The 23,903-nt window shown below is 40.0% G+C and overlaps 2 protein-coding genes across 10 annotated transcripts in view; both read left to right on the top strand.

Annotated features, from left to right (window-relative positions):
• The first annotated feature begins 451 nt into the window (after positions 1 to 451).
• On the top strand, positions 452 to 5,565 carry LOC135163525 (tRNA (32-2'-O)-methyltransferase regulator THADA). Its single transcript, XM_064123021.1, has 4 exons — positions 452 to 2,317; positions 2,446 to 4,162; positions 4,512 to 4,765; positions 5,008 to 5,565. The coding sequence occupies exons 1-4, from the start codon at positions 692 to 694 to the stop codon at positions 5,350 to 5,352; spliced, it is 3,942 nt and encodes a 1,313-aa protein (XP_063979091.1). The 5' UTR covers positions 452 to 691; the 3' UTR covers positions 5,353 to 5,565.
• Positions 5,566 to 7,744: 2,179 nt separating this feature from the next.
• Positions 7,745 to 23,903, top strand: part of LOC135163523 (uncharacterized protein) — a 46,171-nt gene continuing 30,012 nt past the window's right edge. For 3 of the 9 annotated variants that reach the window (XM_064123007.1, XM_064123006.1, XM_064123005.1), the window contains exons 1-2: positions 7,746 to 8,793; positions 16,698 to 17,844. In XM_064123007.1, the coding sequence (XP_063979077.1) occupies positions 16,969 to 17,844 (876 nt within the window). In that variant the 5' untranslated portion in view covers positions 7,746 to 8,793; positions 16,698 to 16,968. Of the gene's footprint in view, positions 8,794 to 16,697; positions 17,845 to 23,903 lie in introns of all 9 variants that reach the window. The other 6 variants (XM_064123004.1, XM_064123002.1, XM_064123008.1 and 3 more) reach the window with 4 other exon arrangements.

The raw sequence follows: 23,903 nt of genomic DNA, 5'->3' as shown, positions 1-23,903 counted from the left end.
GTGTTAATTCATATTGAAAGTCATATTGACACGGGTATTAATATCTAGCTGATGTTTGCAGTTCAGAAAAAGGTTCTAGTAGATTTTTGGGACACTTTTGAGCAAAATAACAAGTATGAATATACAATTTCCAGGGAAAATTGGAGAGCGAAAAAATCGAACGATTGCAAAGCTTTCATTTGAAAGCAAAACTGTACAAGACAATGCAGAAATGCGCTAGTACTATGAATTGATCTTCAAACCGATATTCACGATATGTAATTTCCTTCTGTAATCATCAATATCGCTGAAATAAATTTCTCTTGGCAATTGGATTAATTACTAAAATACAATCCTACCGAAAACCATAAATTCAGGGACCTAGGAGGCCCAGGAGCCGAGAAAAACGCGAAAAACGAAAAAATCGACCATGATTGATCATTTGTACAGTTGAACAAGTACAAACGGAGCCCCCCCGCAGACACCCCAGTAGTACTCGTGGCGCTCCGTTTCCCGTGGGGTGAAACTACGTCGGTAACGTGGAGTGCCTGGCGTTCACTCAAACCCCCCAGAACTGAGCCTCTACTTTAGTCTATCCTCTTTGGACAGTATATTGACCCCACCGTTCACCATAACCTGTCAATAAAACAAATTTTGAAGGTTAGGTTTCCCGGTACCCTTAGTAGTCCAACAATCACATAGCAATAAGAAAATGTGTAATCGAGATCCAGTGGATTGTCACTACTTGCTGAACAATTTAAAAAAATTACGTGTAAAAAAACACTCTGGCGAGTTAGATGACGAAGAGAGTCTCTCTCTCCAAGAAACCAAATGGAGAAACCACCTGGACTATCATTTCATTTCCTCCTGCCTTCAAAGTGTCAATGAAGACATGCGATTGGAGGTCCTGGGACTGCTTGTCGAGTCGAAAAAGAGCACTCTAGTCTTCAACGAAAGAGAATTAAATTTCATCCTAGAATTTCTGACGTTTAATCTTGGTGAGAGATTGGAGTTTGTCCCACTGATTAAAAAATGCTTCAAACGTATGAAAGAGAGTCTGGCAGTGTTGAAACGACAAACAACCCAAGTGGAGAAAATAGAATCATGCAGGCATGAGGTACGTGACAATCTCCAATTATATGAACAATTAAAGAAGGAGTACCAAGAGGCAGCTACAAGTTCATTAACCTCAATCACCAGCTATCGCACATTCTTCAGTAAAATCCGGGAAATATGTCTGAATGGTATCTGCCCAGGTTCCACTCACACACGAAAGAAAAATAGCCTGCGAATACTCCAGTTACAGGAAGATTTCCTGTCTCCTGATTTCCAAGAATCTACTTGGAGCTCTGATCAAGCCGAAAAGCTCCTGCGATGTATGTTGTTAGACACATACGAAGTTAATAAAGAGGTTGCTTTCAGGATAATAACGAACATAAGTCCCTATCTACTGAAATTAGACAATGAGGAGATAGTCGATGAAATAATAAACGTAGCACTGAGATTGGGGAACAGTATACGACCCATTGACAGCATAACAGCTGGCTACATGCTCAAAGTCTGTCTTTTATCACCGGTTATTAAGAATGTCTTGTCAAAACACTTGAAAATTGATGCAGATATTTGCGATGTCGATGATATCACGTTGTGGCTAATTATTGTTATAATGAAGCAGTTGAGAGAGCCAGCGAGACTGGCTAGTGAAAATATAATCATGGCAGCTGCCAAACATTCTCTATACGGCTATTTATTTTGCATTAAATTATTGCTATCCAGCTGTGATCTCCGGAGTAAACACGATCACTCATTGTGGCAAAGAACTGTTGGTGATTTAATCGATCTATGCTTGAGTCTGAATAAGTCTGTATCGCAAATTGTTAATAACTCTTCACCTGAAGGCCATTTTCCAATGGATCTAGATGATAAACACGTGAATGGAGATCTTGATGATATGGAGGTCGCTGTGACACCTCAGATGGTATTGTTATGCTCTTGGAGGACTGTTAAAGAAGTCAGTCTGTTATTCGGATATCTCAGTGAGAAATCTCCAATTGAAGAAGGGGGGAGAATGGGGCTGCTCTCGATGGAGCAGATCGTGGAGATTGGAGACCACTTGGTGACGCTTCTATGTGAGACCAAGCATCGAGGGGCTTTTGAACAGGCACACGTGGGTTTCGAACAATTGTGCAAGAGACTGTGGAGGGCTGAGGAGGAGAAGCTCAAACAGTTGCCAAAATTATGGCTCTATCAGGTCTTGTTGGATATTACTGGGCTGTCCTCCGGGAATTCCAAGCTTTGTGCTACCAGGAGGAGTGCTGGAGTGCCATTCATGGTTCAGGTATGAATCGAGGAACTTGCTGAAGACGACAGAAAAATTGCAGTCGATGTACAGCCATGTTCCAACGATTTTTTTTGGATCTACTGAATTAATTCCTCTAATAAACAAAGCTTTCCCTTTCATTGCAGGCATTAATCGCGTCAGCCCCATCAGTTTCCAAAAAATGTGACGCCCTGGTATTTCACTCCGTAATGAGAATCCTACTGGGACTAACTCAATTCACAGAGGAACATCAATTATCAGGCGCAAAGGATCTTCTAGAGAAAGAGGACTTCTTCAACGGCATACGGAATCCCACCACCTCCCTCAACTCGACTCACTCCATCACAATGACAGAAGTTAAAACTCACGCCCTGAACATCCTCCGAGCCTTATTCAAGCACGCACAACTTGGCGAATTGACTCGGGCCTACGCAGCCGACGGTTTGATCGCCGCAATCAAGAGTTACGACGAGAAAACTTGGGCAGAGCGTAATGCCGCAACTCTACTCTTCAGTTCCCTAATAACCCGAATCTTCGGAGTCCAGAGGACAAAAGACCACGTAAACCTGACAGTACACAACAAAATGACTGGAAGAATATTCTTCGAAAAATATCCAAAACTCCTCTCCTTTATGCTTCACGAGTTGAGAGTGTTTATCGAGGCCAATGATGGCCTGATTAAACCTAGTGTTCAATCGATTCTCCTTCTATTGTCACGACTCTACCTCAGTTACAATTCCGATAGTGGCGATGTCAATTGGAGAATCGATGAATTCATGTCTCTAGTCTCGGGCTGTGCCAAAAGTCGAGTTTACAATACTCGTGAACTAGCTGCTAGGGCTTTAGTTCCTCTATTGACTGGGAAAACAGTAGGAGCATTCGTCAATAGTTTATTCGAGGTGGTGATCAATGGACTTGGGGTGAATGTAAATCTGAATCTTCTACATGGCTACATGCTGCAAATTCTAGAGATCACGAAGAGCTCTTTGTTGACAGCCCCTGAGGCGCCAAAACTGGAGGCCCAGGAATTCATCAAAGGGTCTGAGTGGATTCTTCAACAGCTTGAAATCAGTAATGACAGACCTGCTGCCTTTCCTCTGGCAACAGAACTCGTTAATGTTTTTTGTGAGCTACTGAAAATCAATGGAGCAAGAGAGACTTCAGGTTTTGATGGGATTCATCGACGATTGTTGGCACACATTAATGGAGAGAATTCTCTCAAAGATCGCCCAGGGCGAGAGGTTTATGAAACTGCTGCTGTGAATTTTCTCATCAGTCTGTTAGGGTCCAAATGGGAGAGGTGTCAAACACTGGGAGATGATGAATACTTGAGGTGTTGGGGTTCAATGTTGTCGCATGCTAATTATCAGGTTCAAATTATCGCATGGGAAAGGGTCATTGAGGCCATTCCGATTAACTCCGGAAAAGAATTTTGCTTGACAACTGTGAGACTTGCTCTGGAGAGCGTGAACAGTGTGAGGAACAATCCGGATTTACAAAGTGTTATTTTCGAATTTTTATATGAAGTATTTATCAGAAGTGAAGGGGAACTTGAGAGTTTTTATATTGATGACGACAATCTTTTAGACATTAGTGAGACAGTTTTAAGGATTTTCCAAGGAAAGAGGCTCCTGGACAATGCGAGTTTTTTTAGACTTTTGGGAAAAAGTTTCGGAAGATTGATTAGGAGCTCTAGGAGTGAGTCTCAGTTAATTCTGGACAGTGAGAGTGCAGTTTACTATGAATTTCGTGAGCACTCGTGGATGGGCTCAGTTGGAAACGACTGCAGGATAGCTATCGCCACGGTTATTCATGATATTTATACTGATAGCAGTGAAAACGAGAGAAAATGTATCAATTATGGTAAGAGAAATTATTGTTCACCCGGATGATTTTGTGAATTGAAAGGGAGACTATTATGAGTTTTAAAAGCCTCGGGCTGTTGGAATGATACTCTTCAAATGGCACAGATCTTTTTATCATATGTTTTATCATCATCAGTATTCTTATTATTTTTTTTTTGTAACCGATTGTCTCCTTTATGATTCTAAGGTTCTAATATTTTGAGAAAAGATTTACCGACTCTTTCAGTTTGTTCTGTGTTTTTACTGTCCGTTTCACTCCAATAGCTCGAAAGTTTCGGAACTCGTTGTTGTCTCTCATTAAACTTTAACGGTGAAATTTTTTAATTAGAGGATTTATGTTCTTTCAGAGAGTACTTTGAACTGGTGGACGACTCTGCTTAATTTATTAGTGGACGATAACAATCAAGTAAGAAAGTTAGCGTCAATAGCGCTATCAAAGGTACCTCTGGAGTCGGAGGTGAAGTGCGACTCACACTCTTTGAAATTATTCTTCGATAAATTTTCAAAAATTTGGACTGACGAAGGAGAACTGCTCTTTGCCGCATATTTTGTTTGGAGTTTAGCCCTTGCAGAGGGGGATTATGAGATGGATGATAGTGATGTGAGAATTTCCGATTAATTCAGAACGTATTCGTTCGTTTAACATTATCTTAACAATTCATCCGGTTCCTCTGATCAGACCCGGCCCTTCTACTTGTGACCCCTAGTCCCACCCAATTATTTCAATCAATATTTTTTATCCATAATAAATATGACCACCAAATTTTTCAACTGATGAACCTACGTAATTAAATACATGCATCGACGGATGTCACTAACGATGTTACTTCTTTTTATTTGCAGGTATTCAACAAATGTTACAATTACGAGGCTTTCGAACCCCTGCGCATATCCAGCCTCTGTGAAGAATATCTGAATACCCTATCGGATCATTACAATATTCATGCTCCATTTCCGGCCGGAGTACGAACCTGGCTCATCCATAGATTGAATATAGAGCCATCAGACTGCCAAGACGCCCAAGCCCTCATTACGTCCTATCGAAATCGACTACCTCCTCTCAGCAACAAATTAGACGACATATTGGATCCCACGTGCAATGATAAATTGCTCCAATCATTGGCATTTGAAAAGTTTCTCCTTCTGAAGGATCCACACTGCCATGGGGCCATACACAATGGCAATTGAATCAATTCATCGAAACTCCACACAAAACAATTTTTCATTCACACTTTTTTTTAAAAAGAACACGACGAATCGAAGAAACTGTTGTCAAGTAAAAAACAAATAATCAACAAAAATTTTTCTCAACTATGAATAAATGGACGAAGACTACCATAATGCCTATGTCTCAATTGTACTGGGAATTGTGCTTTTATGGATTTTTTTATGACCCACCCATTACACTTTTATTTCAATTCTTTTTGCCTTTTTCTCCTTCCACCTTGGACTAAACGAAAGTCGAGCAATTTGTCGGGTCATGTGTATTACACCGAAAACTATATACCCACCTCCTCGCCCTTTTCCATGTCCCTCTTCACCGTTTATACTATGGGAAACGATTTGGCTCATTACTATTCAAGAGCAATCGTTGTAGAAGTGGCCCCACGATTACGGCGCTTGGCCAATTCGGATAAATAGATAAAGCATTCTCGGCCCAGGATTTCCAGAGTGTACGTGAACTCATGAATAATGAATTGACAATTGGGCTTTGCTTCTATTCTTATGCATCCGACAAACTGATGCAACAATGCGTCATGTGATTTACTGGATTTGCATGCGCTTGACCGTTTCCTGGTGCTTCTGAAAATTTCGCCGGGTTCAGAATGTATGGGAATTATGCGGCAACGAAAGGAGTACGATTCTGCCGAAAATATAATCGCGAGCTACTTTTGTGGTGAATACGTTTAAATCGTGGTTACCGCACGAACAATGCCTTCTCACTAGAGTAATAAAATTTTGCATGATGTTTATGAAAATGAGTGGTTTGCTACTTGTGTGATTGCTCTTGCCCTTTCTACGGCTTGTCAACTTTACGCTCGTTAACATGCACACAGATAACAATCTGTTGAGAATTACCAGTGGGGTTTAATAATCATGTGGCATATTGATTCTTTAGTTGTCTTTACGAGAGCTGCACCGCTCTGTTTCTGAACTAGTTGCAAAAATTACTTGGGATTTTTTTATTGGGGGTCAATCGCATGAAGGCATTGACTATTTTCCACCAGAATTCCATATATTTATTTTTATAGAGAAAAGACTGTACGAATTGACTGAAATAATCGAATAGTCATGAAGTAGAATTCTATAGTTGTAGACTCTATATAAAGAAAAAAAACGAGACGAATCGTGAATTCTTTCAACTTATTCTAAAAAAATTCTCGGTTACTGTAAATTTTCACTCTCCCTCGTTCCCATGTCATCCGCATCGGTGCAAAAAATCCAGGTGCTGGTAATTTGACAGTACCACGACCGTAATTTTTGGTTTTACGCAGGCCGTTTTTTTTAACAAAGGGATCGTAAGATAAAAAGGAATTTTTATTGGATTGCAGTTTCCGTCCATGATTACGTTTCATCCAATAAAATTTCCCGAGTTTTTCTTTAGTTTTCTTTCGCGTGGGTCCTTGCTTGAGGAAATTTATGAAAGATTGATGTACAATCCTTGAATATCACTCTTAATAAAATTTTAATGTTCAGGTCGTACGACACTGAAAGTTGTGGAAAATAGTTAAAATTTAACGAATTATTCCGCATAGTTCTGAGGAGCGCGAGGAATGCTCATATATCATTGAAAAGTCAATGACTTGATCCCAACTTTGTTAAATATTTCACTATCTCAATTCCAATTCCAATTCCCACTCACACGATTATTATTATGGATAACGATAGATCAACGATTCCCCATTAGTAACGAAAACATTTCGCCGAATTCCAAAGATTAATGACAAATTTAACCGAGTAATGATTTGATATTTTTCACACAAAATTATAGAAAATTGTACTCTACTTACGAATGATGAAATTCCGGAGATTATCGCAGGATTTCTCTCATGAGCAGTATAGGGAAGCACAAGGTGATCCAGAGGCAAGACGTTGTGCATTGCCCTGCGACTGTTCCTGAAAATAGTGCCCAACTCGTATTAACATACCCCTTCTATCAAACGTGTAAAACATAGTATTCTCTCAAATGAGTGTCTGGCAAACTTCTCATAACTTCTTTGCTAGTAAAGAAAAAATCTTACCCAATTTTCTCAGTACGCAGTGCAAGAGGGAACAGACAACACTGAATTGATATTACACTGAACATTTTGATCACTGTGATTCACAATAACACTTCACTGTAACTCCCCAGGGAATCGTGACACTTTCCTCCGAAATTCTCAGTCAAATACAATCACGGAATGCACCCATCTAGTCATCAAAACACTTAGATTATTCAGGAGTGAAAACAGGGACTTCTAAACTCTAATGGCGGCCGAACTTTAATGGCGTCTGGATGGCAGGGCAGTTGAGGAGCGGAACAGCCTGTTTACAGACTAATGGCGCTACCTGGCCATTTCCTTGCCAATCAATCAGGCAGGGACACCATGACCAGACCGTTGTTGCCAGCCACAAACGTAGTTCCACGAATTATCCCGATACCGGATTAGTCGCGAAATAAAACTTGTAAACAAACAATGAAATCCGTAGTACGAAAAGTAACTCGTGAGCCAGAGGTAACTTCAAGGTGGAAGGAGGTCACGAGTGTTGTTTCTCCCGACAATACTTTGAATTCATCAACTCCGGGTTTTTTTTACAATGAAAAATGAGGGTGAAGCCTGGAGCGAAATGGAACAAAAGTGTAAAAGCTTTGGCACGGAATTAAAAGTTGCCGAGGCACTCGACATCTCCTCGAACGCCCGACTAAATGGTGGCCAAAGGGGTTTTTAAAAAGAAGAAAAAATAGGTCGAAATTTCGTCCAAGAGGGGGTAAAACATCCAGATGAATCTGAGAATGAGGGAAAATTCTCCCCCGAGAGCCATCGGAATCGTCACGTGAATAATGAATAATCATCCAGTGTGCACCAGAGAAGAAAAACCCCGTGAGTCCGTAGTCCGCGTAAGGGAGCCAAGTGTGGGTGGGGAAGTGAGACAGCAATGAATGTTGTCCCACCCGTTATATGGAGCAAAATGGCGGACAGTAGTTTGTATGTGTGTGGTAGAGTGTGGTCTGTTGGGCTGAGGAGGCGCTTCAGTCGAGGCTCACCGGCCGACTCGTAACTCGTTGCATATTTTCGTCTCGTGTTAAATAAATCTCCACGACTCGTGGTTCACCCAGCCACGACAAAATAATCCCCACGAATTGACTCATTGAATAACCCGTATTACGTGAAAATATTATCAACAAATTGTCAACAGTTACTGACGCCAGAGACCCATCTCTCCCCTTTATTATCATTTTCCCTCAATATTGTCAGAAATATGTCGTTTTTTTCATCACATTTGAGTGGATGAAGAGAAGGGAGAAAAAAGTATCTAACGAATGGGAGCAACGATCGTGCGTGTAATACCAGGCATGGAGTGGACTCAGTGTTGTAGTGATTGTTTTAAATTATTTCGTGCTGTTGTCACACTTCTTGAATTTACAAGGTAAGCCCCCAACGACTGTTGACATTTTAACGTATCACTATTCTCGGGGAGTCAGTGCGTTGACTCGTCGCTGTAATTTGTTTGAGGGTGAACACATGTGGTGGTTAATGAACATGAAAAATTTTTTTTTTCATCTTTCAGTCTGAGAAAATTTATGGGGTGGATGAATACACCTATGATCAAGTCAAGTGAACTCCCATGACCCACATAATGGATAAACTGTCACTCGTCTAATTTTTCAACCTTTTTTTTTTCTCCGGGCGTTATTGCCTACTCCAACACACCGACCTAGCCTTTTTCCTCGTACACAAGTGCTCTCTGTCTACATGTATTTTGTTTTCTCCTCTTCTTTACAACACACTCGTTTGTATCTCACACTCAAACGTCAGGTGGGATAATTTTTTTCCTCCCATTCTTCTCGTTTCCTCATTTACTTGGATGTGACTCGAGATCCATTGGGGGCTGGTGACATCCAAGGACCAGAAGCACCAGAACAAGTTTTAAAAGTAGAATTGCCAGTAAAGTAGTAGTTTGACTTGGTTTTCTATCCCAATGTGCCATGTATGTACATGGAAAACGTTGCTCCCCTCCCCCTCCCCTCTCCACCATTTTTATAAAATCTCTCCCCCAATGAAATATGTGGATATTGCTTTGGAGCAATTTTCGTAATTACAAACGAAGGATTTCCTTCATTGGTGTCAGGAGCTAGTAGTTCTCTCTATTTATTTTTCCTCTTATTTCGTGTCGCAACTGTTGCATGAGACGCTTTTCTCCGCCCCTCTCTGTTGTCCCCCTTCTCACCATCAGCTCTCGTTTTTTTTTTTTATCGTCTTGATGTATCAACTGCGGACAGGCCAGTAGACCTACCACCTATGCTGGAGTAATTTGTGGCCATGAGACGTGAACGTTTGTGCGTTGGCGTTCGTAGACACTTCTTACGATGATATTGACGTAATCGATTTGCTCACTTCTCAATCAACGGGCAAAGTAATCATGCGGAAATTGTATAAATGCAACTGTAAATTTGAGTTATCTTGTTCTTGTGGTGGTAGTTCTTGTACTTCAATTTGTGGGTAATTGCGTTATCGATTGATTGAATGGGGATATATTTTATTTCATCTGCCTTCAATCGATGGAATTTTTCACGTTTATAAATGGAAAAAAAAAACGAGAATGAAATATTAATGCCACTTGAATCTTCTCAATGTAGAGAGTCTCACTTAACTTTCATCCACAAAGTTATTTGAATACTTGGTGGAATATTCTTTATTCAACTTTCAACTTTTTAATGCTGCATAAAGTGATGAACTCAATTTGGATCCATTTATTCTCGAGTTTTTTTTCTATATTAACTCTTCAGTTGGCGGTTGATGGGAATTTATGTGAAAGACTGTTGTTTTCATGCATTGAGAAATCAGAAAATTCACATTAAGATGTTTCATTATTATTGTCGAAGTTTCCCCAGATTTCTCCAACCCCCTGAGGAAAGTGTCAAGCGTCGTATTAACTGTAGTTTCCACATGAGGCACCTCAGAAAATAGATTTATTGTTAATGTGGCCGTTTACCATGATCAAAGGAAGTCATTTATTGAAGTCCATAACATTTCGTATAACACAGTTAGACGATAACCATCAGAATTCCAGGTGAAACTATCTATCTATGACTAATGAGGACCGTCATTGTTGATGACGAACTACTCAATTAGTAGACCATTCAATAAATTTGACTTTCCAAGTCTCCATACTAAAGTTTTGAGTCCCAGAAAGAGGAAGTGGTTTTAGTTTCTAAAAATCAGACGTGAATTCATACTCAATCCGTTTTTCACGCATCAAAAATCGTAAAATTCACAGTGTAATAATCTGAATGATATACGTCCGACGGTTGACATGATCCAGCAACAATCAGTGAGAATCGCAGGATTTTCCGGTGTGAGATTTCCGACGTTTGGGTAAAAAAGTAAGACCACGAGAAAGCTAAAATAAGAAAATTTCAACATTTTTCCCCAGTATATATTTCCACGAATATCTGGAAAAGGCTTTACATACAAGGCATTCGCTCGAATAAATAATCCCTCCCCGTAGGTAACGCGTTTCTGTACATATACGTAACATACATTGGGGATAGAATGTGTCGTACCATCGGGAGACATAAATTTTACGTAAAATCGACTGGAAGAAATGGCATACGCTGGGTCCAGGGGGTGTAGGGATTCTCGACAAATATAAATAATACATATGGGGATGACCAAGATTTCAAAAAGAATCAGAATGTACGGGACAAAAATGGTTGGACTAAAAATATGCCGATTGTGGGAGAAAAATATGAGGAGAAAACTATGAATATCTTTCGATATTGCTATTGTCCGAAGGATAAAATGTTACATTCACAATGTGATACTGATACGATTGTCTTTTTTATCTCGCTGTCTACCTTATGACTCAATATTTTTAGTCAAAAGACTATTGTCAGCGCAGTTGGAGAGTCAAAGTACCGTCGTATACTCAGATTAATCTGTTTCGAAATGTTAGAGAAAAGCTCGGTGAAAGAGTCATAGTGTTGGAGGGGCACATCGAGAATGTCGTTCGAAAGTTAATTTAAAATTTATTTATGATCGCAGGGGAGAACGAGCCTGGGCCAGGGCTTATTATGCATGTAAATATGAAGGTAGTTGGGTACCGAGCATAATGCTTGGTGCTAGGTTGTGGTGTGCATCGGAAGTGAGGATGAAAAATGGGAAAAAAGAAACATGGAAAATGCACACAAACGGGAACCGGTGTCCCTATGAATACGTAATGTTAGGGGAATTAGAAATTACACAGACGACAATTGACTGTTTCTCAATTTCTACAATTTTCCAGTCATCATGACCCAGAAGATAATTATTACCGGGTTAATTACAGAGAAATGACGTTTCCGTTCAGCTAACAATTCGCTAATTGCACTGATTTCTGAATGCTCAGACCTTAACGTTTGAACGATCATGTTGGAGACATTCACACTGACATATTGATGAATCGGGTGAATCTAATAATTCAGGAATTACATAAATATAGTTGTAAATATGCTAGTAAGAGGGGAAGCTAACATGAAAATTATACATAAACACCAGCTGTGATGTCTATGAATCCGTAATATTCCTGAATTTAGTAATTACGGAAGCGCCAATCGATTTTCAATCCGTTACTAATTTCTTCACCGTTAGGGAGTAGAAGATAATTACTAACAGGTTAATTACAGGCTAGCACTGTCTTGTCTCAATTGACACTTTGTCAATGGCGGTTATTTCGAAACGCCGAGACGATTATGCATTCGTTTTGTAGACATTCCACGCTACAATATTAACAAAGTAGTGCAATGTGGCCATTACGGAATTAGATAAATGCAGTTATAAATCTGCAAGTAAGAGGGGAAGATAATATGGAAATTGCAGCCAAACGGGGGCTTGGATATTTATGAATAAATAATGTTCGGGGAATGACAGAAATTACAGAGGTGACAATCGCCGTGGTATCAGTACATAATTATTTTTTATCGTAACGGAGGGGAAGATAATTATTAGTAGGTTAATTGCTGGCAAATGAGGTTTTAGTTCAATTGATAGTACGTTAATGTCACTGATTTTTAAATGCTAAGAGAGGGTTTTTGATACATCTTGTAAGAAACCCTTTTCTCCCTTTTTCTGTCATTTTTCCCGTGATAACAGCGTATAAGATAGTTATCTACAGATTGTTTACAGACAAATGACATTTTAATTCACCTGATAATTCTCTAATGTCACTGGTTGGAATATGCTAAGAAGAGCGATACGTGGAATAATCACAAAATCGATAGGGGCAATGGGGCTTAAACTCCAGCTAAAATAATGCAAATTCAAACCCGGCACTTGGCATTGATAATATCAAGGTTCATAAATCAGCTGATTAATAGTACAAACTTGGTAGTCACTGAGCGTGAGATTAGGCTTCGTCCCAGGTAGGAAAAAACGAATGGGCCAACCTTGGTACAAGCACGGCCGCCGAGCTGCCGTAGCTCGGCACCCGGGCTCCAGCCAAACTCGCGCCGAACTTGGCTAGACCCTGGGATGATAACACGGGGCCAGGCCTGGGACCGAACTTTGGCCAGACTTCGGTCGCCGTACTTTGGCCGCACTCTGGGCTTACCATTCGGCCCGAAATTGGCCCAGGCCTGTTGCCGAACTTTGGCCGCACTCTGGGCTTACCATTCGGCCCGAAATTGGCCCAGACCTATTGCCGAACTTTGGCCGCATTCTGGGCTGACCATTCGGCCCGAAATTGGCCCAGATTTACGACCAGAGCTGTGGCCAGGCTCCAACCGTTGCCTGTATTGGGTTCAGAATCACCAATAAATATATGAACGGTATATCTGATAAGCAGACATGTATTTATTACCTTCAACATTATACAGAAAACAGTTTTATTATGTGACAAAACTTATATTTAAATTTATTAAATCTATTGACAAAAAAACTCAGCCAATCAAAAACTTTTTTCCTCCTATCGACATAGTACATGTTTTCATCCGATTTTGGTTGAACAGTTAAAGATATGCAGTGTTTGTATCTCCAATTTTCATGAAAGATAATCACAACTATGAGATTTTTCCGCGAACAGAATATGAAAACTCAAAAAAATGATTGCAGGTATAAATTGTAGAAAAATCTTTTGTGGATTATTTTCATCCGCTTTTAAAATAAATAATCTACGTAGATCATTTGAATCCGAAATTTAATACGACATACCATATTAAGTCTTAATAAACTCTCTCTTACAATCTAATAATATTAGCAGTCAGTCTTCAGAATTCGAAGATTGTATTAACAAAATATCCAACAAAATAACGCACCAATGTTATTTTTTAAATTAGTAGTTTAGAATTGATAAATTATCGTGCTTCAATTCAAGCATGAAAACAGTCATTATAATAGCAATATTATGGATAATTTATTCCGCTATGGATGATAAGAATTAATTCTTATATCCATAGACAATTGCTGATACGAATTATCCTGATAAGAATTATTTTTTCATCTCGGAAAGACGTCCTTTTTTTACAATAATGTCTTCTCCATCTGCAACTCCGGAACACAGAATGATATTTAGTTGCATTGATTGTGTGCTAGTTCTATATAATATTGCTTATTATATTCACTCTTTCAAACAAACTTAGAAATATAAAAAAGTCTTGGATAGGATTACATATAACTAATTAATTTCAACCCTTAAATTTGAAATCTTTGGGGAATATGGACGCAGTCCGATTGTGAAACTTCAACCTTATAAATATTATTTGACTTGAATCACCAAATACTGAAAACAGCTCTCAATGGCTGAAATTACTTTCATTAGAATTTTTCTTAAAAATTAAAAATCCACTTATTATTTTTCCCTTTAAACTTTTGGACATAATATTTAATCCCTGAACCAACAACGGATATTTATTCCCGTGATCTAACTTATGAGGAAATGACATAGAAAATACTTTATTATGCTAAGATACATCACATTTTCCACACACACACACACACACATTCACATTTTTTTCACATTTTTTTCGCTGCCGTGTAGTCTTGGGTATTGATGTGTAACCTTCACTTCTTAAAATGGCTAACAATTCATCGATTGCTTCTGCTGTTGTAGCTCTTCTGAATTTCACTGCCCATTGATTAATTTTTTGCTCCATTCCCCGCGGTTCCAATTTGTCCAGAGTTTGTGTATTCTTGTCTCCAATGCTGTCAGTGAATACTTTGTTGAAATCATTGTCAATGTCATCTGAATCACCATCACAACCTGAGCCCCCAAGAATTGGTTCATCCCTGTCTCCAACGCTGCTATTGGATTCACTGATGCAATCATTAAGATGCTTATACGAGCCACAATCACCATCACCACCCGACCAACTATCACCACAAGCACTAGCATTATCATCGAGATGTCGAACATCGACATCTCCACTAATTTGATCCACAATAGATCCACTACGGATAGTTATTTCATTGGCTGTTGGCAAACTAACCTCTTCCTCATCGGCATTATTGCGTTCACTGTAATCCGGAGTTTTTTCTTTAGCGCCTTCTACGTTTACAGATTCTTTTTTCTTCAGTTGATGAAAATGTCTGTATTTTTTAACCCGTGAATATGAACTCTGAGACATATTACAATAGTAAAAGAGTAATATTAAAATAATAAATTGCCGCACACGACACTCATGTCTACTGCCACAATCAGACTACTCAACACGCCATCTTACGGGCTGTTGTCATAGAATGTGTGGTATACGGTGATATCCACGCATATTTTCCCCTGAAATAGTATGTTCAGAAGAAATAATGGTACCTTCGGAAGAAGGAGAATCAAAGGACGAAAAATTTAGTGAAGGAACATTCCCCATGAGAATTCAATTTTTGGAATGCTGTTCCATATGGGACCCAAGCCTGGCAAACCATGCCCCTTGTCTGCCTGGCCATGTCTCGGGGCAAGCTTGGTGACCCAAGCCTGGCAAGCCATGCTCTTTACCAGTCTGGCCATACCTCGGGTCAAGCGTGGTTGCCCAAGCCCGGCAAACCGTGCTCTTTGCCAGTCTGGCCATACCACGGGCCAAGCTTAGTGACCCAAGCCTGGCAAGCCATGCTCTTTGCCGGTCTGGCCATGCCTCGGGCCAAGCTTGGTGGCCCAGATCTGGCAAGCCAGTCTCGTGCCAGACCTGGCCCGTTTCGTGGACATTGGCATTTCCTACCTGGGGTCCTATGTCGCAAGAGGACTTGACCTTCGTAATGTATCCCCAGTTGCGTCATCGTGAAATACCAATATGGGTAAAATGTAATGGATCGAATTACTGGTTCTCCAGGTATTTTAATTTGCCGAGGGGACAAGCACCGATAATATTTTTGATAATTTTGACTCCTCGGAGATTAAATGCTCCCGTCGCTGTTGATAGCGACAGGTTTAATCTGTTCATTAATCGTTCAAGAATTTTATTTCTATTCCAAACGACTAAATAGTCTCATTGAGTAATAACAGGATCAAATTACTTCCTGTTGTCTCTCTCACTCGTGAAATTGGCAACAGTCCAATAAGTCAAGATACAGTGTCGTGGCATCCACTGGCAAACTATTCCCATAATCAACTGTTCGTGGAATAAATCTCCTACGTCCACCGAAAATTTCACCAGTTTCCAGGCAATTAATGCCAACAAGTTTATTTACAATGGCCGATACAAACAAGGAGCATACAAGTGTAGTCCACCTTTACATATCAAAATGTCTAGCCGTTAATTTCCTGTCAATTTCCTTGCGCACAGTACCGGCGCCAGGATTTTAACATCACTGGACGTGATGAAAAGCCCATATATGTAGCTCAGCTAGCCTCAGGAATAACTCAGTTTAACGCCGAGTTTTGAACCCGACGTGTATCGTCTCAATTTATCACGGCTTTCGCTTGCTGCAGAAATGAACTTTCCCCTGTCGTATCTTTGATTTTGATTTGTCAAGTGGAAAATTTATCTAGTCTGGTCGAACGGGGCAAAAGTGTGAGCAAAGATAAATCATCAAAGGTCCGAATAATTCTGGGATGAATAAACATTTACCGTTTAAATTGAATTTTCATGTTTGTTGGTAGTATTAGTGCAGTTTTTCTGCTAAATTTCGCAGTACACGTGTTGGTAATGTTTATTAAATTATTGTTTCATGAGTTGAAAATTGAAGATTTAATGGAAAATGTAAATAGCCAATTCATTATTCCCTGAAAATTGATAGAATATTGGCTATCAAATGCACAGTTGAAAATTGATGTTTGTTTCCACTCACATGAACTTCAATTGCCCTCAAATAAAAATGCTATGCTGCCAGTATGTCCTAAAAATCGTGTTTATTGATTTCAACTTTCAGGTCGCAACGGTGCGCCTATATCCAGGAAAATCGCTGGTTGGTAGAGCGTCCAATCTGAATTCCACCAATATCTTGAAGGAAAATGGGGTCGACTCACCGTAAATCCGCAATAAGAGCATCAGTATTGAGGATAGTGATGGTGGCATCAGTCGATACTCCGTGACTCGTCAAATCCAGCTCTTCCAAATCCCCCTCAGCTTCCCCAAATGAGTAAAGTTTGATAACTCAACGAATAATGCCATCGAGGATAGTGAGCTGAGTGGGAGGGGTGATGGATGACATACGTGGTTCACCGGCTGGACGCCGTTTGTCTCAGATCCTGGACCCCATAGCTCGTCTCACCTCAGATTTTGGCTCAAATTCAGCGCCATGCAGTCCACGATTAGGTATGTCTTCCCGGAATACGAGTGCCGAGTCATCATCAGCTCAGGAGAGCCCAAGACTATTACCAAGGCATCGATCTGGATGTGGTAGACAACCACCAGTGCCACCACCGCGTCCTCAGCGCAACGATTCGCCCATACACTCAAGAAATTTGACCTCAACATATGTCAATGTACCTTGTGATAATTCTCACATTGGTAGACGAGACAAACCCTTTACAGATAGCGTCAAGAGTAATATCGGTTACGTAGAACTGAGGGACAAAGGTGTCAATGATAAACGAAATAATTACCGAGGACCAGTGCCATTTACGTTTACATCGGAGTCCAGTGGACGTGTTGAATACACTGACAAAAGATTTTACGCTCAACGAACTGATGACTTTAGCGCTTACGCTAATTTCGATAATGAACCACACTCGGAGACATCATCACCGATATTCGATACAGCACAATCGACAATGGTATCCAATGTCGACAAAATACTCTCATCATTTGCCAGTAACAAACAACCATTTCGGCGTGGTTCAATCGAGCGCGACATGACATACGCCTCGTCATTATCGGCTGCCACATCCACAAGTGACGACCAGAGGGAGCGTTTTGATCGTCCAACTGCGTATTCCTCCTCCAAGAGCTTTGACGCCGGTTACTCAGCCACCGTTGAGGAGCTCAATTGGCAGGAGAGGTGTCTTGAACTTCAACTGGAATTACATCGAAGTAGGAGCCAAGCTACCAGAGTACGCGATATGCTGCGGGAAAAGGTGAGTACCACTATTACCTTTCCTCTTTATAAGACCATCGTTAAAAAAAATGACTCATGAATGACTCGCTGGTCGAGTTGAAGCGAGGGTTAAACGAATGGTGATGAGTGTTTAAATACTCATCTACGGTCTACGATCTTAATTTAGTCAACCCGGCCGTTACCAAGGGGGGGTTGAGTGGAAAAAGGCAATTTGAACGCTATCGCATTCCCTGGCTCTTCCAATGTTTTTTAAAACACTTTCCAGCTATCTCGGGGTAAGTACTCCGCCCCCCCCCTTTTTTTCCTGATAATCTTTTCAGCCTTTTCTCTATTTTTCTTGTTTGCCTCGGGTTGGTTTATTTTTTTTTTTCTCCCGTTCTTCGTACTCAGGATTTCCCGTTGGGAGCTATCACTCGGATATTCGATCCGTGACAATGCTGGCAACGGTAGCACTCTGATCCCTGGCCCGCTTCGGGATTGCCACGCGCCCCCTTCCTCCTCGTGGCTGACCGTACGTTTGGTCGTTCTCTTTTCCTCCGGGTATCCCTTATGGCTATTGTATAGTAATGCGAAGAATTCTCGGCAGCTTAAGTTCAATGATGGCCTGTTCGCCCAAAGATTTTTTCTTCATTATATGCAACATCACGCGCGGTGGATGCTTAATGCCTCACCACCAGATAAAGCACGCGCGTGCTTGGGACGAGAACACTTTCATCATTTTTTTCCATTGACTGCCAGAATTTATTAAAAATAGGGGGAAGTGGAAGGGAACTGATAAGCATGCGGGGGATAGGGTGTAATTGGCGAGCTTTAATTTTTAGCGATGCTGAGCTTGAGTGAATGCAAAACTGCGACAGTCAAGGGTCTTGTCATCAACTTTGAGTGACATTATCATTCATTTGCGGAGCTCCTTCTCCGAGTTTTAGAACTCTATTCTCGTATACTGAGAAAGAGAAAATTTTTGGAAAAGTACTCCTGTAGATACCGTAGAGACACCAATACCCGACGGCGTGAGAAAGTTCATTTTGATTTTAGGGGATGTCCAGCCTCATCAAACATGAGGATTCATTCATGAACATAAGAATTTTTCGAAAAATTGATACTACATAGTACTGCTAATGCCCGCGGTTTTACATTCGCTAATTGGCGTCCGAATCAAAAGCGAGAATTGACCAATGGCACCAGGGAAAAGCCCCTATGGCATTTTTTACAAGCGATATTTTTTAGCGGGTTAAAATTGTTTTTCCCTCTAAAACGTCAAAAGCAGTGATATTTCCAATTCGCTGCACATTGCTCTCATCCCTGTGATTATTATTATTATCGTTTATTAAATCATCCCAAAAATGTTCTTTATTCACCCTTCAATGGATGAAATATTCATCCTAAAAATACAGGCATAGTGCAGTGGCTGTACGTTACCGCCAAAGTAACACCCAAGTATATACCCTCCTTTTTGCGGCACTGAGAGTGTATAGAGGCGTGAAACAGGAGTTCCGGTTAAGAGTCGGGGCCGCTGAGTATCGCCTTAATCTTCGTTAGAAATTCTAATTTGCAAGTCGACAGTGTGTCGAGTAAAGTCCTACCGAGTTGGTGTAGCCCTACACCGAGGGGGTAAAAAAGTAAAAAAAAAAAATTAAAACGCTTTTCCATATTTTCATCGTGATGATGAATAAAACTAAATGAGTTTGAGCGCGTACTCCAAATTTTCGTGTTTTTAATTTTCCCTCTAATACGTGTTTCCATGGGGCTTAATTAAAAGGGCAAAGCTGCTGTAATATGGGGGAATAGTAGCTTAATTGCCATCATCGTCGATGTAATGTATTTTGAGTATCAATTTTGTAACGTATGGGGAGTATAGCTGGGGGTAAGTAGAGTGGCATATACACCCACTGGTGTCATTAATACCGAGAGACATGAGCAAGGATCGCCGAATAGACTGGAAAGCTCCTGGGAGTCATATCATTCGGTCACCCGTTACATTACCGTGAAATATCAGCTATTATCTTGATTTGTTCGTACCAAGTGTGTCCCTTACTGCTACCGAGGTGGGATGCTGTGGGGGGACCCGTTAAGTTATCATTTCTATTACGATCTGTATTATGGTATTTTTTTAACTGGAGCCATTCTCCTCGTCCATGTCTTGGACTCGTTTCTCAACGATGCAATAGGTGATACTGAGCACTCAATGTTGTCTTTGGATGATGTATCGGTGACAATGGAACATCCCACTGCTCTCAAGATTGATCACTTGAGTGTTTCTCACTTTGGATTAATTTTTCTGCGTCAGGAGGACGATGGGGGAAATTTATTTTGAGATTATTTTGGAAATAATTCGGATGAGTGTGCGATTGTGGATTTAAAAGCTCTAGAAGTGTTAATTAGCTTCATCGGATTGTGAATATTGAGGGAAGGAGTCTTCAAATTTCGATGGAAGTATCATTCGATGAAATTTATCAAGTGCTTTGGCAATGCCATGGGAAAATGTCAAGCAATCTCTTTTATTCTCTGGCAGAATCTCTCTCATGTTGAAATTCCATTAGCATAACGAATTATTGAATACCCAGATTGAATGAAATTTTGAGGCTTTGTCGTGGAGAATCGATAATCCAGCGGCCACACAATGTTCAAGAAACTTGTCTCCCTCCAGTTTCCAGAATATCCTCGACGTCTCAATCCGATCTTTTATGTTGTGGAGCGAAAAACTTTTGGACGGTTTTGCTGAAAAAGCCCGTCGTGTCGAGCCAAGACACCCACCCATGGCTTGGATAGAAGCGAATGGTGTAAAAGAGGAGTAGCACGACAATATACTCCATCCTCGCGGGGCGACGAACAAGCGGCGCCCCGACGGCTCGGCGTCGTTGAAACTTCCTGCACCAATACAAGATAGCCTGCGGCATCACCAAAATATATATGTTGTTACTGCAGTGTTAAATACTAGTGTGTGAGACGTTGTTTTGGTGTAATCTCGGCTGGTTTATGAGTTCTTTTGGTCATTTAGATGTCATCTGTGTGACGACTTTTGCGAATTGCAGCTGTATGATCTAATTATAATTTGTAATTCTCACTGGGGTTAATTATCGTCAATGTGGTCCAGTGGGTTAACAAAGCGGATGGATTTATTCACCCGGATAATTATCATGTGAAGATATATTTTATTACGCGTCGTTTAATTCTGGAAGATAAAATCTTGAGGCGTTAAATTTAATAGGCAATAGAAAACCGGAATAAAGATGCGCTCATATAATTATAATTGAGTTTCACACATTTGTTTGGTTCGTCTCGGTGATGCCTTGCAATTCTGCACAAAGAATAAATTTTTCTTTCTTCTAATAAGTTTTTAACAACTGAAAACGTATCATTCGATATTTTTGGCTTCGGAGACACGATCAGAATTTTTTTCTGGAAGTGCAATACGAAAAAATACTATCACTGGTTCTTTCATTCCAACTTCAACTTCTATCCTGCAATTGTAGGACTCTGATTGAATTCCATCAATACGTATCATTCTTCACGATGTTACGTTGTAATGGTACACACAGAAAAACTTCTTTTTCCAAAGCTTTCCTGGTCACGAATCACAGTACTTCATGAACAAACTTCACTGTGAGAAGTAAAATTTGTTATTAGTAAGTAGAGACAGACTGTAGTTTGAAATGGATTTTCCTACCCGCAGAAGAAGATAAACATAACGAGAGGGACAGGTGCAATTTTCTCATCAACAGTTAAAACATACACTCGTTTGAATGTACCTATCGAGTGAGCTATCAATACAGGCGTAACCACAGTACAAGCAAGCACGCGATGCTTTGTATTTACAGCCAAACACACTCAGAGATGATGAAACCCTTTTTTTAGAAATTCAAAAATATTTTTAAAAAATAATATCGAATGGTTTCTATTTTAATTTGTATTTCATGGGGCGTTGATCATTTTTTAAATCATCTGGTGGGTTAACAAAGCTGATAGATTTATTCACTGGGATCATTAGTTGTGGTTTTATGGTAAAATCCTACGTAAAAAAAACTTCTTTCCTCTAATAAATTTTCATTTGCGCAGAAGAATATAAATATAACGAGGAACAGCTGTGATTCTTTCATTAACAGTGGAAACATACACTCATTTAATTTTTTTACCGGATTATCAAGAGTGTCTGCTGCTGAAAGCTCTAAGGGAGAACAAGACCATTTTTTTTCGAAATTCAATATCAGAAATAATATGTAGAGCTCTCAGCAACAGTAAATTTCCCCAATATCCAATAAATATCCCGAAATCTACGAGATGGAAAAATTATTCTCACAAAGTTTTTATGAAATTCAATTTGTTCAATTGGCTCAACAGAATGGTTACGACAAAAATTGTTCTCTTCTCACTCACGAAATATTCGTGAAAAACTGGCCAATCGTCGACATTATCTTAATCCGCTTTACCGCTTCTCTCCTGATTTTATTTCAATTTCTATGCTTCAAATAGGATTATTTTTGCCAGGATATTTTTACCACAATTTAATAACATGTCACCGTTATATTTGAAGTTACGAATGGTCTGAAAACATGTTTTCTGTGATTTCTGCCGTGATGCCGGAGGGGTAGGAAGTGCCGAGATATTTTATTGTGTGTTTCTTTGTGACCCCATTGAGCCGCATAATGATGATATCCAGTATCTCCAACTATTCTTCCCCACAGAATAAGAAACATACGGAAAGGTTACACAACCTGGCCGCAAGCGATATGCGTAAATCTCAGGGGCAGATGCGTCTCAAGAAGAGGGTGAAAGTGTGGCTTAGGGGAGGGTTGGTTTGACCTGACGTACGATAATGCTCTTGGTCCTGGGTAATGGAGTGACGTATGGTTGGCTTGATGCTGAAGAAAAATACTGTCCACTTGTTTTTTCGACTTACGTTGCGACGAGAACATCACAGAGAATAATTTAAATGTTTCAATGTGTTGAGTTATGTTCATTAGAATATCAAACGATTCAGTTTGAAATTAAAAGGGGAGTTGCTGTGTTTCGATTTTCAGGCCACGACATGGTACTTCACCGTGAACTGTTGATGGATAAACAGCTGGGGCTATAAAAGAATTTCAGGACTGAAATTAAACGCGCCTCCAGCGACAATCGATATCACCCTCCCCAACACTGGGAGAGATTCCCCTGTATCGTTATACAACGCTTCACCGAGTATTTTAGTTTGTTTAAAATTCACATTATGGAGAAAAGAAAAAATTGAAATATCCAGAGCTCGTGTACCCCATCCTGTCAAGTTATGACATTGTATTTCATTTTTCCCGACTGTTTTCATTAAGTAGAACTCATGAGGATTTTTCATTTTTAATTAGAAGCTGTACTTTTGATTGTCCGATAAGTTTATGAAGTAACGATTATTCATTCTTTATATTAAAACTGAAAGTGCTTTCTTGGTGAATGGGATCATGTTAAATAGTTGGAAATGGAAGATATAAAGGGAGTAGTAAAGTTTCTGGAGGGTCACTGGAGGGAAAGAATGCTGGACTCAAAAACAAGGGAGGTTGGAGATTTAAAAAGCCATGGCGTAACAAATGCGAAATGGCGCAACAAAACTCATTTCACAAAACACCGGGAGTTTCGCTCGGTTAAATTATTAAACCCTCGTGTCGTATCTTTTGAGAGGGGAGAGAGCTTTCACAGTTCTTTCTGGAGAGATTCGATCAGGAAAATGGCCTGGGGGTACCTCGAGGTGGACAGGAAAATGGCTGGTTCATTAAATAAAATATTCTCTCGGTTGAATATCATTTCAGATTGTAAACCTAATTGTGGATTCTTTTGGAGATTCATAATATCGAATTCTACATTCTGTACTTTGATGTTTCCTTTGAAAATTCAGAGAGATGAACTAAATCCAAATTAAGCAGAGGAATGTCCTTTTGTGATTCTCTGGGTTGAACGATACTGTCCGAAACGTCAACCTATTCACTTCAGAATTGAAGAGGAATCATTTTCGTAATCGAAAAGTGCTAAAAATGAACTGGAGAATCGTTAAAAAATTTTTTAACTGAACCTGATGATGATTCTTTTTATTATGCCATAATGTCAACCTCAGTC

Source organism: Diachasmimorpha longicaudata, chromosome 6, assembly GCF_034640455.1.
Source record: "Diachasmimorpha longicaudata isolate KC_UGA_2023 chromosome 6, iyDiaLong2, whole genome shotgun sequence".
In the NCBI taxonomy this organism is placed as follows: Eukaryota; Metazoa; Arthropoda; class Insecta; order Hymenoptera; family Braconidae; genus Diachasmimorpha; species Diachasmimorpha longicaudata.
The sequence above is the reverse complement of the archived record's forward strand: the minus strand, read 5'-3'. Positions and strand labels throughout refer to the sequence as shown.